Below are 18890 nucleotides of genomic sequence, written 5' to 3'. Positions count from 1 at the left end.
TGGAATTATTCGAAACTTGGCTATTATCCCTTTATTATGCTTCTTCATCTATCCAAGTGTTCAGACTAACAAGTTTACAAAGTTTGAAACTTTTCTTCTGGCCAAAATTAAGGTTGTTCAAAAGCATTGAATTGAGATTGATTTGGCTGCTCTTGCAATGACAATTAGATCTTCAAAGGTTCTGTAGTTCTTGTGCCATGGTTTGCTCTCTAGTGTTACATGAGGTCCATCGCTTGGAAGATTTCTTACAATCATCACTAGACTAATGTACTCCTTGATCTCTTAGCTAAAAGGGCAACAAAATCTTCTTCCTTTAAATGGATAACAATCTTGATTTGGTAGGATGTGAGGTCATGTGGGATGCTTTTGAGAAATTCTTTTGAAGAATTTTGTGTTTCCTTATAGTCGATTACTTGCTGATGCCGATTCCAAAGTGTTTTTTTTTTTTTTTTTTTTTTTGAAGAAAAAAAAAATGTCCAACTATTCCCAGACGAATACAATCACAAAGCGAAAAAGAAACCCCCACTCCTTCGACAATGCCATTAGTAGGGGACCACTTATGCCATTATAGAAATCTAAATAAATCTAGAGGTAGCACTAATAGCAATCTCATCATAAAAATGCAAAGGAAAAGTATTAGATGAAATTCTTGTTTTCGCAGCATCCTTTGCCAAGAAATCAGCAATGGGTTTTCCTTCCCTAAAGCGATTCTGAAAAGTTTGAAAATTTTATTATAGCGGAATTTTTTGGGTAATTTTACCTCATTAGGGTGTGCCACACATTAATCGTATAATCGTATTTTTTTTTCTTTTTAATTACATTTTTACTGATCTTCAGTTGAAAAATAAATAAATAAAAAGAGGAACTTCCTTCTCTCAAGTAGGTTTTTCTGTCATATGGTAGTTAAGTTGGCACTTCATACCAAAAATAAATAAATAAATAAAAAATGTAATTTTTTTTTAGATAAATTAAAATGGTAGTTAAGTTGGTGATTGATGGCCATATTTGTAGTCACCTACGTATACCATGCCTCTATCTTTTTAAGAAAAATTAGACCATTTAAAATACTAACAGAGTAGTTAGTGAGCCAATCCATTGAAATGAGCCATTGAAATAGACCTGTGGCTCATCCGGAGCATACCTTATTTATGTAATAATTATCTGTTATTCAACTATATACTGAAAAAGGAAAGTTTCCTGGGGCTCATGAGGTTGGTATATGAACAATAACTTTGTCCTTAAGATTGTTAATGCCCTGAGGCTATGTTTCCTTGTCATAAGACAGACTTGGTTGAGCAAAGGACACATCTTATTTCAGGGAGAGAAGCACTGAAAGTATTAAGATTCATAGAATTACAAAAACATCATTTCGTTATACGATATTTTTAAAGGGATATATTTAATTCTATATTAATATGAATTCACTTTTACGGCACTTTTTCTACTTGTTTTGAGCTAACATTTTACCTTCCATTTTATTCTCTTTCTTCCTATTTTTTTTTTTTTTTGGACAGAAAAATAAAATTCATTAACTAAAATCGGCAAGAGAGAACCTCCTGCCGAGGAAAGACATATTTACAAGGAAGTGGGGGGGGGGTGATAAGCCCACCAAGTTTTTGAAAGCCAAAAATTTAAAGCACCTCCAACTAGGAAATGAGCTTCCCTATTCATAGATCTAGGAATGAAACCAAATTTAATTGTGGAAAAGTTAGAAGAAAGAGCCAAAACATCATCAACTATAGCTAAGGTAGGCCAATCCAAAGAAGACAATGTTGTTGAGGGCAGTAATAAGCGGTTGGCAACCTGAGAAAATGAGGAGATGCAAGAGCCCTAGACTATGGGCCCAAAGAAGAGCATCACGCACACTCTCTGCCTCCATAACTGAAGCTGAAAATCCCCAGCCGGCCTTACACTTAGCTCTAACAAAAGACTTTCCGTTATCAAAAATAATCACCCCTCTTCCTCCTTTCTTTGTCTTCGAGTTCCAAGCCCCATCGGTAGAAGCAACAACAAAATCCATTGGCAAATTTGAGAGCAGAAAATCTGAAAATACAAAATGAGAGAATGAAATATAAGATGGTTGACTAGATAGAGCTAACTAATTCATACCCAACCTGCTGTCCTCCACAATATGATTGAAAGCTGATATAGTAGAGACTAAGTTTGGAGGTTCAAAGCTAAATACAACCTTGTTTCTTGATTTCCATATTTACCAAAGGAGAGATGACCATTGGATATGGTAGTCTTGCTGGTCCGGAACCTCTTTAAATCTGAGAAGAAGATAATCAAACCAAGCACTAAACTCAGCTCCTTGGAAAGTGGAGGTATCAAGTCTGAAAGGGGAAGTTTTCCACACAGAAGCTGCAAAGGGGCAACAAAAAAGTGCATGAACTATTGATTCATCATCTACAAGGCAAATAGGATAAAGAGGGAGATGAGACATAGATCTACTATGCAGTAATTTATTTACAGCAATGGCATTAGAACAACACCTCCACAAAAATATTTAATTTTTGGTAAAATTTTTAAATTCCACAATTGTTTCCAAAAACCAGAACTTGAGGATGAGGCATTATGGACAGAAACATTTGTACTAGCATTCTTCAAGTGAAAAGCAGCATAATAAGCTGATTTAACAGTGAACTTATCGTTCTTTGTGTACCCGCAAAACCAACTATCCAGAGAAGGGGAAATATGAAGAGGTACCTGTAGAATAGCTTGAGCATCACTAGCTGAAAAGGGAGCTTGAATGAGTGGTATATTCCATTGTCTTCTCTCTCTTCCTATTTTACTTGAAATCGATCGATCTAGCCATGAGCAGAATGAAGAGAGCCCTAACAGGCCTAGGTAGACCAAACCCATGTACGTGGCAAAATACAGGAATGACTTTTGGCCACCCGTTGTAGACAAAGAAGAAACTACCTGACCGAACAAGTTAGGCAATGCCTTTCTTACTTCTTTTATCTGATCTGCTTGAAACAACAATCAAATTATAGGCAAACTAGTACAAGTCTTGATCTCAAGGAATTCTCCAAAATGAGGCTCCATCACTCTCTCTGTGTGCGTGCCAGAAACAACCTTAGTTTCATTATTAAAAAAAAAAAAAAAAAAAAAAACCTCAAAGAGGCAAGATGAAACATGAGCTCATAAAAGGAAGCATGACTTGGTAAGCCGACCACATTTTATCATATTTCTAATGTATATTTATGTGTACAACCCCCCCCCCCTCTCTCCTCTCTTGTTTTCCCTTTTGTTGAAATAAAGTGATTCTATCTATCCAAGAAAAAAAAATGCAAGATTTTGTATAGCATGAGGGCTGTTATTTATTTATTAATTTTCTTGATAATTCCATATGCTGTGTTAGCGTTTAGGGAGGGCATGTTACCAACCATTTCATTTTTCTTTTGTGCTCTAATACAGGGTCTCATTTTAGAAAATTGCAAAATATTTGTTGTTTATATTATTATTGGAGTTTCATATGGAAAGCAGAAATAATAATTTTACATCGAAAGTGAGTAATCCTGAAAACTTATAGGTACTTGGCCATCCTCCCTTTGACGCGGCTTGTTTTCAAGGATGATTTCTATCCAGGTCCCCAACAATTACTCAAAATAGAAAAAAAAAAAAGAAGAAGAAGAAGAAGAAGAGAGATAATCGTTGTTTTAATAAACTTGTAGCTTTACTCTAGTTTGCAAGTTAGAAAACAATAGAAATGATCAATAATTGAAAAGCATAAACGGTTGATCATGAATTTCATGGATAGTTTATAACCTTTATTTCATGGACTTATACATTGGATTGCCAATCACCATGGTCTTGATGGGTGCTCGTATGGGAATCCAGACCATTTAAGTGAAGCGGGTATTTTTCTAACTCTTTGGGTCAGCCTGTAGGGGGTTACTTTTGCAGATTTCTCTTCTCTTTCCTTTGAGACTACGGTTAGCAAAAAAGAAGGGGAATCAAGGTTCATACTCATGGTTTTTGGATTGGGATCGATCTTGATCAATAGTAATTTGATATGAGAGATTTCACTAATTTCACTAATTTTGACCCGATTTTTTAAACCATGAAGGGGATTGACCATTTATGGGTTGAAAGTGATCGATGAAGCTGTCACGCCAAAAAACTACTCTCCTCAAGGTTGTAAAGATCACTTATTAATGCAACAGAGCTACTTGCCAATCAACCTCCAATATAAAATAACCCCAAAAAATGAGGTTATTTAGTAGTGATGCATTCGCATACTATGCCTATCCAATGATACTAAGAACTTTGCGTAAGTGGACATAAACAATAGAGAAAACCAAGAAAAAAACTGAAATTTGTATTTTTTTTTATCGAAAAGAAAAAAAGAAATAAAAAATAAAAAATAAAAAATAAAAAATAAAAAATAAAGAAAAAAATAATAAAAAAGAGCAAGATCTCCCTCTATATATGGAAGAGGAAAACATATAACCAAAAGTCGACTCCAAGAGACATGCTCAATTACGAAGTCTTTTGTTGATCATTCAAACATGTCTTTCGATAAGCATGCACACAATAATCATTTAGGTGCCCATTAGTAAAAAAAACACAATCCTCTAATAAATCTTTTATAAATTAAAATAATTAATTTTTAAAAAATTTATAAATTTAAAAAAGAATCAACTTGTATTTTGTCTAGAAATGCCTAACGTATACTTTATACATACTTTTCTTAATTTTAATTAATATAATTCTTTGCTTGACTTATAACTTAAAAAACAGGAAAAAAAAGAAAAAGAAAAAAGCATGACAATCCTGAAAGACCATGGCCACCTGCAATACAGTGCAGAATTCCATGAAATAATTAAGGTTGTGAACTACCATTTTTTAAATTCTTCCTTTCTTCATCCCTTGGTCAACTATGTAGTTTTCTTTACCAACTTAAACATTAAAGATTTTGACTGATCTAAGAGGTTTTGGCCTTTAGGGTACCTACTACCTAATACTTATAAGAGTTAATACAGGTGGAGACAACTAAACAGCTTTCCAAGACCAACTTGGACTCTGACATATATAACCTAATCCATCAACTGGGAATTAATTCATTTTAAGGAATCAATGGTGACATTAGTTCCATCCATTGGGGCTTGGGCTTGACCCAAAGGAACTTCAGAAGAAAATTTTAAAATTTGGGTTGGCCCCATTAGTTGTTCAGCCATCTCAATCAAACATTACCAACTTGAAGAAGCCAAATTCGTTCCTCTTTTGACATAACCTCTATAAATACGTACTTTCCAAGCCAACTCAACCAGTCTAAGGGAAAATGCATGCATGCCGAGGTGTATCTATGATAATGACACTATAAATCTAAAGAAAAAAAAAGACACTACAAATCTAAACTCTGTATTGTGTACTTGTAACTCAGTCTCAGAAACAATAAGATTTTTTCTTGTTGCCAGACAGATAAACTACAAATAGGGCATCGTGAATAGTAAGTAGTAAGGAGAATGTCTAAGTGACATGATTTAGTCCGTCAATATTTTTAACATAATTTTTGTTACAGGTTTTTCAAGAGATTGTTTAACTCTCTTATCATAAAGAAATTTTCTATTGTTGGGGGTATGATGTCTTGAATTCGATCCATTTTTTGCAAATGTGGACTCAGTAAATTTCTTAAATTTTCCAAAGGCTATATGGGTATTTCAGTAAATTCATGTATAAGGTTTGTCTATATTTGTAGTGAGGGTTCTTTCTTTGTAAGTATGTTGATAGAGGTATGAAGACGAGCGTTGTAACCCTATTCTCCATTGATAATGAAACAGAATCTCATCTCACTATAAATATAAACAACCTTATCGAACCACATAAATCTATGTTCATTATGTGATTATTTACTCTTGATATTTCATTCTTTTCTACATCATTTTAAAGTTACTTTTCTACACCTATTTGATTTAAGTTTCATCACTCAATATTCTTTAACATATATTATCCTACACCCTGCAAATGTGAGAGATGTAAACTAAGATCTGCAAACTTGAGTAGACAATAAAACAAAAAGACCCATAAGTACTAGATTGAGTGGACAACTTGATCCATGAGCTTGTGGATCATTTGTACCCCAAAGAAAGTGCAGTCCATAATTGACAATTCTCCATTTTCCGCACCATATAGCTCCCTGTTACACATGGTTTTTTTATTGGTCACTCTCTCCATGTTTATGCTTGTAGTTGGTAGAACTTTTCTCTAGTGCTAAAACTGAACAATGATTATGCTACCTACTCACTCTTAAGTGGAGCCCAAGGGCTGTTGCCTAAGTTTTTTGTATGGCATGCATGCACCTACTAAATATAATGTGGAAGAAAGATATGGTCACCCTTCAATCTTGGATTATGTAGAATAGTTGATGGATCTAAAGAACACTTAATGTGGTATATCAATTGTCAAAGTATATGAAACATGCCTAACAAATAATTTATCTCAAGCTGATCACTTTACTCAGCAATCACTCTTTACTTATGTCCAATTCAGTCCACCACCCACCACCATCTGTGGGGACTAAAATTTTGTATTTAGGGTCTCCACATCTTTGTTTGATCACCCACCCTTTCATGTACAACAAATCATGTCAAGCTTACTTCTTTTTTTGGTTGGTGGGATGGGGCGGGGTGGGGTGGGGTGGGGTTGGGGGGAGGAATCTACTCAATATCCTTTCATTGGGAATGCAATCACCATTAACAAAGGATTGTGCTATATCTTTCGTAGTTCATTTTCTATTATGTGTATTACTAAAAGGAATTGAAGGGCCTTTTCCTAGAGGTTGGTGGTGTGTTTCATGGATAATAGGATTTCATAGGATGATGGATATTATATTGTCCAGCGCGGAATCCAATATCTTGAACCTCAGGAAGTAAGGGCTAACGCATTTGATGACATATGCTTTTGGTATATTCTTATGATGGATGCTGATGTTTGCTGAAATGGGTTTGCTATGACTTAATACAGCCTTTCGCTGGCTCGGTTCTCCTATCTATTGGAAATATGTGTTCATCAAACTCGAATTTTATTACTAAATAAATTAGATTATTTTTGAATATAGTATATATTTAATGGGTATAAATTGTTTTTATTTATTTATTTATTTTTACTCAAAATGTTCTTGATTAGGGATACGACTAGACACATTTTAACGGTTGTCACATCATGTGTTTCTATACTCCCATGTTGTGTGTATTGAACAGAATCACGTGAGAATCTTGCTTGCGTCAATACTAGTTGTTGAGGAATGAGATTTTCATTAGTAGAATTTGGTTGGTCCTTTGACCTAAGAGGTCTTTCTCGTTGTGGTAATATAATGGACTTTGGCGCACTAATGATTGATGCCACTCGGACTATATATATATATATATATACATATCGATGTACTAGATTTATGGTGTTGTATTGTGAACGAAATAGATGCTCAACATGGATCTATTATCCCTTTAAATATCAAGGATACAGAATATTTGTCTATGATCTGACATAAATCTAGATCCAATGCTACATCTTGTAAAATGTTTGCAATGCTATTTTTCAAATGGAAAATAAGGATTTAGAATCCCAATTTCACACAACATAAGAAAAACCTTTCTCCCTTCCTCTATCGTTTTTTCTCTCTTCCTCTCCCTTCTTGTGAGCCTGTGAGTTAGGTTTTGAGAAACCTGAAGAGAAATTGTGTGTGTGTATTTCTCCTGGTGTGTTTTTAAATTTTCAAAAGTTGCTCAGATGTGAAAAAACTATTTTTGAAGGATAAACTTCATTTTCGATTTTAAGATAACCCATTTCTCTTCTCCATTAAATTATGTCCGATTCAATAATTTTAGATGCAAGAGTTACCCGATCCATTTTTCCGTGGCGTTTTCAAGTTCCCCACCATCACTATCATTGTACTATTTCTCAAGATTCCCACTTATCCATTGAGTCCCAAACTTGAAGTAATAGCTTTTCAAGGCTGCGTTTAATTGCCACTTAAAGTTCATTTCATGTCTTTTAAATTCTGTTGCATTGGCACCCACAATGATATATATACATCAAGATTATCTTGAGGATATTAGTTTGCCAATAAAGAATAAAAGTTAAATAAACTCTTTAGGGAAAGGAGATAAGTGAGGACCATATGTATGCTAATCACACCTATAGGTTGTGGCAATTAACAAACCAAAATGAAATGGTTTCCATCAGATGGTATCCAGGGGTGGCAATAACAAAAACAACAACAAAGCTTAGCCTTACCCTAACTAAATGGGGTCGGCTACATGGATCCGCAAGTATTTGAAAAAAAAAACCATTTTAGGACATCCCACTCACCAACAATCGGCAATTAGGAACCTAGCCCTCCATGCAGCTCTGTTAGATGCCATATTTGGGTGAAGACTTAACTTTTGCATGTCTCTTCTAACTAATTCATCAATGTTTTGATTATCACCCTAGGGTGACCTTGGGTGATAATCAAAACATTCATACAATAATAGTAGTTAGTTTAGTTTATTTAAAGAGTCTATCCTATAACAGTTCCATTCCCTCTTTAAAATATTTAGCGGCTTATAATAAGATTCTTAGTGCACTGTTTCATCCCAACGATGCTGTCTTTTGGGGATATCTTTAGATTCTCTAGCTTTGCTGTGAATTACCTTTGCATGCCACAACTTTCATAATGTGTGAGTGACATCAACATCGTTTAGAAAGATTCTGAATAAGTTGCAGCATAACTCTTATAGGCTCTTGAATACTAATACTATGTTGGGGTACATCAACATCAATTTCTTTGTTGCTTGTAATCAATTCGAGAGAAGTTAAAGATGAACGGTTATATAATTCTATTATTTATTAATAGTGAAATAGATCTCATGTGGATGTAGGTAATCTTGTCGAATGATCTGAATCATTATGTGTATTATTGATTTGTAATTTCCATTCATTTTTTGTATCGTATTAAGTTTTTGTTTTCTACACATTATATATCTTATGCAGAATGCCAGAAATATGTACATGTAAGAGCTACAAACTCTATGAACCACCTATCACTTACCTATGAGCTATGAAATTCTTACTTTTATTTTTGACATTTTTAAAATCCACATTTGTGTATCATACGACAATGTTTTTTTCAATAAATAAATAAATAAGTCATTTGCATATTCTTGATTTGAAACGATAGGTCGAAATAGCTTTTGGATTATTTCATATACTTAAATAATGAAATATATACTTCACTAGGCATAGTGATAGGAAAGAAAACCCTTAAACTAACAATTATTTCAATACAACTTCATCCCGAGTAGCTTTTCTTCAAAGTTTTACTCTTGCTATTAAGTTATACATTGAAGAAGCCAGTTGGTTTTAAGGCTAATATTCTAAAACGTTACCATTTGTTCTCTTATTTCTTCTAGACGAAGTGTATGTTGCACTGTCTTATCTTTGGGGCCACAAATATTTTCCTTGTCAGAAATTTCTTCATTTCATAGGCTAATCTGACACTATATACATTTTTCCTTGGTTCAACTCAAAAGCTTGTTGAGTTCAAATTTGGCCCTTATTGGATCTGATGAGTATTGGTAGATCAAGTTGACTGGAGATCAAATTGGGATTGGCTGTGGATGATCCCATCCCCAAGTCAGATTACCAAACATTTGGATGAGAAGGTCATAATAATTTACAATATCTATTCCTTGCTCTAAGCTAGTTCACACCCTCTATAATCAAATAAGAAAAAGACCAACTCTCCATGAGCAATATTAACTATTGGGATTTAGGAACCTCTCCTCTTTATCATTCAATATTCTTTCAGCTTATCCATTCTTGGGTGAGGTAAGATTGAATGACTGGCATGCATCTTCTTCTTCTTCTTCATTTTTTTTTTATTGATGAGATCAAGGTTATGACTATTGTACAATGTATATACATTAACAAATAAGTTGCAAAGTCATTGCTTAAGTGAGTTGGTGGTCCACATTGAGATTATAATGATGAAGTCTTGTGTGATGATCAGCCCCAAGGGTGCATGAAACTCTTTATCCAGTTCGTAGGGGGCTTGCATCAGTTTGATCACCATATTATCAGTGATTATGCCCAACTTCCTACAGCACAAAACATTGTTAACTGATCTAACCTCTTCTTTAGAACTCCCGTTGCTGTGATTGAGCTCTTAACGAGAAGTTTCATAAGTATAAATCAACATGTGTCCTGAGTTGGACTCCCGTTACCCTTCGGGGTCAGCCCCATGGTTACTATGGTTCTTATGGAAACTGTCGCTGATCTGTACACGTGCATCCGGAATTTTAATCAGGCCAAGAGTCTAGACACCCTCATTAACCAAATAAAGAAAAAGAATAAAAAAATCAATTCTTAGAACTATTCTTAGCTAGTTGTGCTGTTACTCCTCTTGCAGCACTCTATATCCACACAAATTATCAAGAAAGAAGAAATAAAAGAAAACCCATTTGCCAATAAACAAAGTCATATCAATAGAATATCAATAGAAGACAAAGAAAAAAGAGTTGGATCACTTTTCTCTTCATGGCTATTTTACCAATCATAGAAAATAAAATCTTTCTTAATGTACTTTATTGTTCTTTTTTTTTTTTTTCTCATGAACTTACAAATAATATACACAACAGTTTCATATTCACAAAACCCAATCTGAAACATTTCTATATTATACTACTATAATCCCTAATTAAAGTGTCATGAAAGCACACAGCATACTTCAAAAGTGAGCTCCTTTTTACCCACTTTTGATGTTGTGTCCTTTTCTTTTCTTTTGGTTTAGGTGGGTGAGGGACCTATTATCACACGAGGCTCCAACCCATGGCTCTTGCAGTTTTAAAGCCTCTCAATAAATAATAAAAATCAAGTCTATAAAGTCTAAAAAACTACACAAAATTGCTTAATATATAACCCTTTTGGTTGTTGGTGATGATACGAATTGTCACTCCAGTAGGTGCATGTTAGAGCTTATCTCCCATGTCCAACGAGTTAATGGTCATGCCCATGTCTACGTCGTTGAAACAACCAAAACCAAACTCCTCAACCCCGAAGTCTTGACAGTCCAACAACCATGCACAATTCTCCTCCCATGAAGACATAGCTTCATTGTTAATGGAGTATTCATTGTTTATGGAGTATCCGGTAGACTCCGTCGCCGGAAAATCCCACGATAATGCGTCGAGAAATGATATATCATTCTCCCATAAGAAGTTCATTAATGGGTCATCCTCCCTATTATTATCAGAAGATCCAGATTCAGCTCCCGAACAATTTTCTGGTGGTGATAAGCTAGAATTCTCCTCGGAGATTGCTTGGCTCTCTTCAGTTTTCTCCGGCACCGGTGGTCGAAGGTTTTCAGGCTCTGGTTGATGATCCACTGCAGAAATTGTCTTCTTTGAGCTAGTAGTCTTAGTAGTAATGGATGATTTATTGATGGGTTCATGGGTTACTGGATCTATTCCCATCTTTGTAAGCTTTTTCTTGATATGGGTGTTCCAGTGATTCTTAATCTCATTATCAGTTCTTCCCGGCAATCTCGCAGCAATCTTTGACCACCTAATATAATAAACAAATAACCACATTATTATGTTACCAATTAGCTATCAAAAAGAGAAAAACCAACCAACTTGGATTAATATGAGAAATTATGAAAATTGAATAAGTATGATGAGAAGATATATTTTGGTAGAAAAAAAAATCTTATTCATTAGAACATGAAAGACTCCTAGAGTCAGAATTACAATTACAAGCCTCCAACAAACATGGGGTATACGTCACCTAATAGGTTAGGTTTTCCTAGCCAGGGAGTCAGCTATCGTGATAATAAGTGAGGAGAAGGAAAAAAGAAGGGGAGGTACCTATTTCCAAGACGGGCATGGAGGTCTATGACCAATTGTTCTTCAGCTTCAGTAAGGAGGCCTCTTTTGAGGTCAGGGCGGAGGTAATTGGTCCAGCGAAGGCGGCAGCTTTTGCCGCAGCGGAGGAGACCGGCGAGCTTAGGGACAGCACGCCAGCAGCACTGGCCATTGGTGAGGATGAAGTTGATGAGTTTCTTGTCTTCCTCGGCCGTCCATGGCCCTTTCTTGACGCTCAGCTTATCACAGCAAGGTTGTCTTCCCATTATTTCACTTAGCTCTGCAAATCTCCACAATTAAATCTCACTAAATGACTCAAAAGCCCCACACCAACCTTTAAATAAGTAAAGGCTGCTTCGAGCCTTCAACCTTTCTTTGGTGCAACCGTGCAAGCTCAGTTTGTTGAGAGAGAGAGAGAGAGAGAGAGAGATGTGTGTGGATGCCTGGGCCCACTATCAGTTTTCTGAAAGGTACAGGGGAACCGCAATCACCTGTTCACCAAGTGGCTTAGGCTCCACATGATGGGGATGGTGAATGCGTGATGGCCAATCCAACGGTGGAACTACACCTAAGCTATCCCCTTCTATTTTTTCACTTCCCTTTTACCCACACAATCAACGTTGCACTCTTACTCAACCATTCCATCATGCATTTCGTCATCACTACGCTCACGTGTTCGTATCTATACGGTGTTGCGAAGGAAGCATCATAGATGTTGGGGAGATGTCTGCCTTGGTCTCCCCTACCTTACTTAAAAAGTGTTTAATTTTTATCTTGGCTAAAGATAAACAATGTTTGGGAGAGGATTATATAAACAAGAAATACACTAATGAGATATGATAAAATAGTATCATACAAAAAAATAGCAGTAAAATCATTTTATGTGAAGAAGAGAGAGATAGACATAGAGATGCTACAGTATCCTACAAGGATGGCCCATGTAATCAAGTTTGGCTAGGTGGATCTAATACAACCACTCTAGTTTTTAGTATCTCTATTTATATTTTCGCATTTGTTTCTCCCAGACCTTGTAGTAATGGGAGCCTTATGCGCTGGGTTTTTTTTTTTTTTTTTTTTTATTAACACACTTACATATATAGATTCACGTGAAATACATTCTTTTCAACCAAATATTTGATTAGCTAAGATAGTTGGGTCAATCGGAAGAGTTTGCTGCTATGTTGTCTACTTTTGTCAACGCCTTACTTTTATATAAAGTATCACCGCCAATGATCAGTATGATGACTACCCTAAATACAATTCGGATGAAATTTAATTGAGTAAATATTTAAAATTGACTCATATAATTCGTAGATTTAGTTGACTGAGGAAATTCTCCATCAAGTCATGTTTTCAAAATGTTTAACTGTTAGGTAACCAAGCTCAATTGCAATCCTTCGACTTCATGACCAATGCAAAGGGTTGATTGATCATCCTAACTATAGAATAGTCGACATGGACCTATTGGATTCGTCATATGACAAATTTATTGAACCACTTAAGTCTTATAGTCGATCATGTATAAGTTGACTTTTCAATTTCGAATGTATCTTGTTATCACCAAAGTTGTGAAGACAGTATTTATAATTGTAATTTATTGAGTTTGTCGTATTCTTAAAAGTTTTTAGGTCGAAAGTAAAAGAAGATTATCAAAATAATTTGAAAGTGACTTGTCATTATATATGGTAATTATCTTACAAGTATATGTATGAATAACAAGATTTACTTTCATCGGAAAAAAAATATATATTATACAGTTTTGTTGATGCATTCATGTTGAGAATGCAGAAGAAAAGAGATCTTCTTTTGAACAGGAAAATTTGGTCACGTAGATCTTCTATTTCGCCGGAATTTGTTGATTGCTCTGTACGAATTTACAATGAAAAAACTCTTGTTCGTTGTAAGATCACTGAAGGAAAGGTTGGTCATAAATTTGGAGAGTTTGCTTCTACACGGAAACGAAGACCTTCGAGAACAAATATTGGACTGGAAAAAAAAAAGGGAAAAAAGTAAAGTCTAAGCCCATATGTCACGAAATGGAAATCCGATTTCACATTTCATATTCACTTTATAATAAGAAAAATAAAATTATAATATTTTCTTGGAAACTCAATTTTTACACATGGTGTATTCTTTCCAACCTAGTGTACACTGTATGAAACTATGAATAATAGAGAATGCTTGGGAGACCTATCAACAAAGTCAAGAGCATCAGCTAAGTGCCACGTTTTAATAAATAGACCTATGCGGCCAAGTTAGTTGCATGGACCACTATCGTATGTACCTACTCCCTTTTAATATTTTTGGCCGGCACTATAGATTGGGGATTTACATTACAAAACCTAATGACCCGGTTTATTTCAATATTACAAAGGCTTATATATGCTAAATCTGCCTTACATATGGTTCGATAATATTATCTATGTCAACGGCTAGATGACATCTGTTTCAGTACCAATGGAAAATAGGGTCATAGTTGCTTGTCCTCCAACCTCTCTCAGATTACAGAGAATAAACTTGCTACAAATGCATAGCAATATTATATAAGTATAGTTATATTGAAATTCCCATATAACCCTAACAGAAATTCTTATGAGCTACTGTTCCCAAACCCTCGGCATAGACCTCCAATTTGTCGAGGCCCCAATAATGAAGATAAAACACAAGGTGGGCTAATTTCTTTATTCTTTAATCTTTTGAAATCAACCCAAAAATACATGTCTAGGAACACAAAGATATCTATTTCCCCCTCCCTTCAACTATGAAATGACATCTTTACCTCCTATTAGGAGAAGATAGATGACCATAGGGAGTGTTCTCCCAGACATAACATTTTCCCTTCATTTTATAAAGTAACCCAATTGTTCTAAACATTCTCTTTCTCCTCCCTGCCTCAAGAAATAAGACTTTAAACATTGATTATAAGTGGACTAATTTCCTGACCCGGATCCATATGTTAGCCCTAATCCCTAATTAAAGACTAAAACCATATGTTAACTTGGGTACTCGTTAATAGATCAGTACCCAATTGGGTGGGCCATGGAGTGAATAGAAAGGGTTGACTGAGGATCCTACCTACCATGCAAATTTTAAGGTCATACTTCAAAATCTTCCTCTACCATCTCAACCGTCTGATGCTGGATGTTTATTTGGGAATGTTGTCTGTTGTTGCTCTGATTGGATTATTCAAAATGGGGCAAAGAGAACCAAAGTGTCCAACTTTTTTGCACACTAACCAAGACAAGGAGGTCCCCTTGACATGCATAGCTAACTGCTTGAGATCCCAGATTCTAGTGTACCATACTAGCTGTGTCTGTTCCTGTGGCTGCAGGGTTTCAAGTTGCCAAGTGCCAACCGTAAAACAAGTCTATTCTCATACTTCACCCATTTAATCACCCTGAAGTAAAGTGTTTCATAAGTAGCATTAAAGCATTGCTACCCATGATTTAGACGGTAGTCCAAAAACATGTCAAGGTAAAAAAAGTTAGAAGGGCTAGCTAGGTAACTCTCCATTGGAAGGAAAACCATATGTCTTACAAGGCACTTTATTAAGTGGGCTATAAAATTAAAGTCCAAACCACAACAACTCCTAAATAACTTACTCAACAGGACCACTATTGATGTTTATCTGATCTGATATATATAAAATACATGGCACAGCATAGGAAAGTCCCATTCATATATACAAGTCTGAAAGTGATATTATGTGAACTTAATTCTCAGTTGTAATACTATAATATAGATAGCTTGATCTACATTGTTATGCTCACGTATTACATATTTGACACATACCCAAATTCCAGATCCTGAGGATAAAGAGGAAGATATAAATGATGATCTTGAACAAAAGTTGTAATGGATATGTGGATGTATTTCCACTTGTATGTACACAAACACAACAGGTGGACTCAATCCACTATTGCTTGCATTGTTAGACTTAGATTTTCTTATTATAACTCAGACTTCACACTATAGCTGTTGTGAGTTCATGATCATCGCAACGACTTTCCTTCCCCAAACTCTAACCCTTTTCACACTTCCTTCAACTCTCTCTCTCTCTCTTTGAGTGCAGCAGAATCTTGTCCTCGCTAGTGGAGTCTATCCCTCTTTATGTCTACGTCTCTCCTATTAGATTTCAAAAGGAAGAAATTATGTAATGGGTGACTTCTGTAGTTATCACATGTGATGCACAACCACTCTTATCCACCATTCAATTGAGATATCTTTATTGGGCTTCAACAAGATTGGTCGAGAGAAATAGATGGAGAACAAAATTGATACAAACTTCGGGAGAACTCAATCTCGTAAAGCATCAATTTACAAGGTGAGAGAACCCAAGATTATATCAATCCACACCAACTCACTTCTAGCACCATTCATTGCTTTGCAATAGGGCTAAAGTAGAAAGAAGGGTGCTAGCTTTTGCTGCTTTAGGGCAACATAAATCCTCCTATTTCTCGCTCTGATATATGACTAGTGAACCCAACCAACATCTATGGCGATGTCTAACATATGCTTGACAAAGTAGCCCTACCATAGCACGACGGTTATTGAGGTGGGCCTTCTTTATTTAAGATAATAGGAGACCGTAACAATCCACCACACCCCATATGAATGATATGGCACCCGATGAGGGTCTCTACTTGGTGGGAGGTAATTGACTCTTTCGTAGAGGGTTTATTTTGGCACCATGCATGAGAGTTGGGATTGAGGATCATATCACTAATCTAATACCACTTATACGAATATTGATAGGACTCAACTCCATAAATTGCCTTACAAAGTGAAGGATCCAATATTATATCAACCCATACTAACTCATTTTCATAACCAGTGTAAAATCAACTCCCATATGACTGAAAAATCTGTTTTTATAGCAAAAAAATTTTTATTAATTTTTTTACGTCGAAACAAATAAAGCTTATGCTGTAAAAGCCGTAAGCATGAGCTATTAAGGATCTTAATGGCCATCAAAAAAGGAAACAAATAGAAAGAGCTCCTCAGAAACAGTATATCCAAACATCTTCTTAATAGGATACTTATATGATCTATATTCTATACGTTGTTAATTAAAGTCTTTCGATCGATTGAGTGCAATCTCCCAGGGTTTCTGCATATTACTTTATATCTCTTAATCATTAGGGAAGAAAAGCCAATAAAGGCCCCACCTGATGAAGCGACCCATGAACAACCAAATCAGGACTCAGACTTTTCTAGCCATGAAAATTTTTGAAAAAAAATATTCCTTCTCCTACAAGGGATCACTCAGTGACGTAACCTTTGAGTAATGACATCGTCATATTATAAAATAGTAAACATTAATTAATAAAACAAATTAAACGTGAGGCCAGGGGACTTAGAAGGGCTTTTGAGTGTCAATTCAGCCTTTGGTCTTGAATAGTTGCATTGGCATTCCCTCTAAAGTCTAATATCTTTCTCTTTTCTCTCTCTTCTTTCAAAATCACAGAGAACATGAGAGCAAACTAGCCTGGTGAGGTTGGTAGGTGGGGACCCTTCTGGTCAAGGATTCATGCACTAAAAGAAGAATTATTGGGTTGCCAGGGCTAATTTTACCTAACTTGCCTAAGCTTAGCCGCCCATTAGTTGTGAAAGTTAGGAATCATAAAACTTTACAATTAATTGTGAAATGAAGACATTTTCATTGGTGGATCAAGTTTTCTTGGTTAATGGTGGGTGTGAAAGATATAGTTGCTTTGGGTACATTGAAAAGCTGAAAGTTGCAATTAAGGATTTGCATGATGTGTTGAGTCTGATAGATGGTGATTGGTGGACTTTGAAGAGACCGCAATTCCCAGAAGATGTTAATTTTCTGGTTTGGTGGTTGATGTAAGTGGGAACAGTAGGATAAAGAGTTGTGAGAGCATGTTTCTTCTGTGTGACTTTTGGATTAGAATGAATTTGTGACATGATGGTAGAATGTCGATTGGTGAATTTAATATCTCTCTCTCTCTCTCTCTCTCTCTAATAGTAATGTGAATTTTTTCGGGGTAAGAAAATAATGGGGAATGAATAAAGACGAATGTGAATTTGTGAAATCTCTCTCCCACAATGTAGCTTTAGGGATAAACTAACGAAGCTTGCACATTTTCCTACTATACTATACTAAGGCCTGAGGCCTGATTTGATGTGATTTTTATTTTAATTTCAGATTGATTCATGAAATAATTAATAAATAGAATCTTATGTCAAGAAATTGAAATTGTTTTGATTGCATTTGTAATATTTCAATAATAGAAATTCCATTTGATGGTTCAATTTCTAGGAATAAAATCTCTATATTTCTTTGAGAGATGGAGGTGGTGGTGGTGGTAACAATAGCGAGAGCGAGAGCGAGAGCGAGAGCGAGAGGGAGGGCGGGGGCGGGCTGAGAAGGGGATGGTGGTGGTGGCGAGGCCAGAAACGAGGTGGTGGTTGTGGTGGCAAGGTGACGGGGCATGTTGATGGTGACCATTGGGAAAAGGGTGGTATGTTATTTTTAACATGTAATTACCTTTTTTTTTTTTTTTTTTTTTTTTTTACACTAAAGGGAAACCCCTTGAACTTGCCCAGTACAGTTCAGGCCCAACGGGCAAACCCCGGTTGCACACAGGCACACCTATCCCATGTATTAACATAAAATTACTGGTTTACCCATCAAATTAACCGTGTGCTCATTAACGAGTAAGAGTGAAAGCTATTTCAAATTTTCTATTTCACCGAAATAAGTTGCAAAAATCAAACCAAATAATTACAAAAGTAAAAATCGCCCTAAGAAATTGAAATAGAAATCACACCAAATCAGGCTCAAATTAGAGGGGTTTTTTTTTTTTTTTTTGTACAAATGTTAAAGCTTCATATCTCATGCAAGTTCAATGTAGGGGGGTAATAGCATCGATGGGATTTTCACCGCAGGGGTATCAGTATCGGTCACTAGTAATACCGATACCAATATGTATCAGCCATATCAGGCCGGATCATACAAATTTTCCCTCAAGATTTCAATACATTTTTCTTACTTTTGCCCCAAAATTTGTATGACAATAC

At 35.6% G+C, this 18890-nt stretch overlaps 1 protein-coding gene across 1 annotated transcript; it reads right to left on the bottom strand.

The window, feature by feature from the left end:
- Positions 1-10542: 10542 nt before the first annotated feature.
- On the bottom strand, positions 10543-12148 carry LOC122081839 (MYB-like transcription factor ODO1). The gene is made up of 2 exons (XM_042649188.1): positions 11850-12148; positions 10543-11547 (listed from the first exon to the last, which is right to left on the bottom strand). The coding sequence occupies exons 1-2, from the start codon at positions 12110-12112 to the stop codon at positions 10953-10955; spliced, it is 858 nt and encodes a 285-aa protein (XP_042505122.1). The 5' UTR covers positions 12113-12148; the 3' UTR covers positions 10543-10952.
- Between the last annotated feature and the right edge of the window lie 6742 nt (positions 12149-18890).

Source organism: Macadamia integrifolia, chromosome 6, assembly GCF_013358625.1.
Source record: "Macadamia integrifolia cultivar HAES 741 chromosome 6, SCU_Mint_v3, whole genome shotgun sequence".
Taxonomy (NCBI): domain Eukaryota; kingdom Viridiplantae; phylum Streptophyta; class Magnoliopsida; order Proteales; family Proteaceae; genus Macadamia; species Macadamia integrifolia.
Note: the sequence above shows the minus strand (reverse complement) of the source record. Positions and strands in the feature narration are given on the sequence as shown.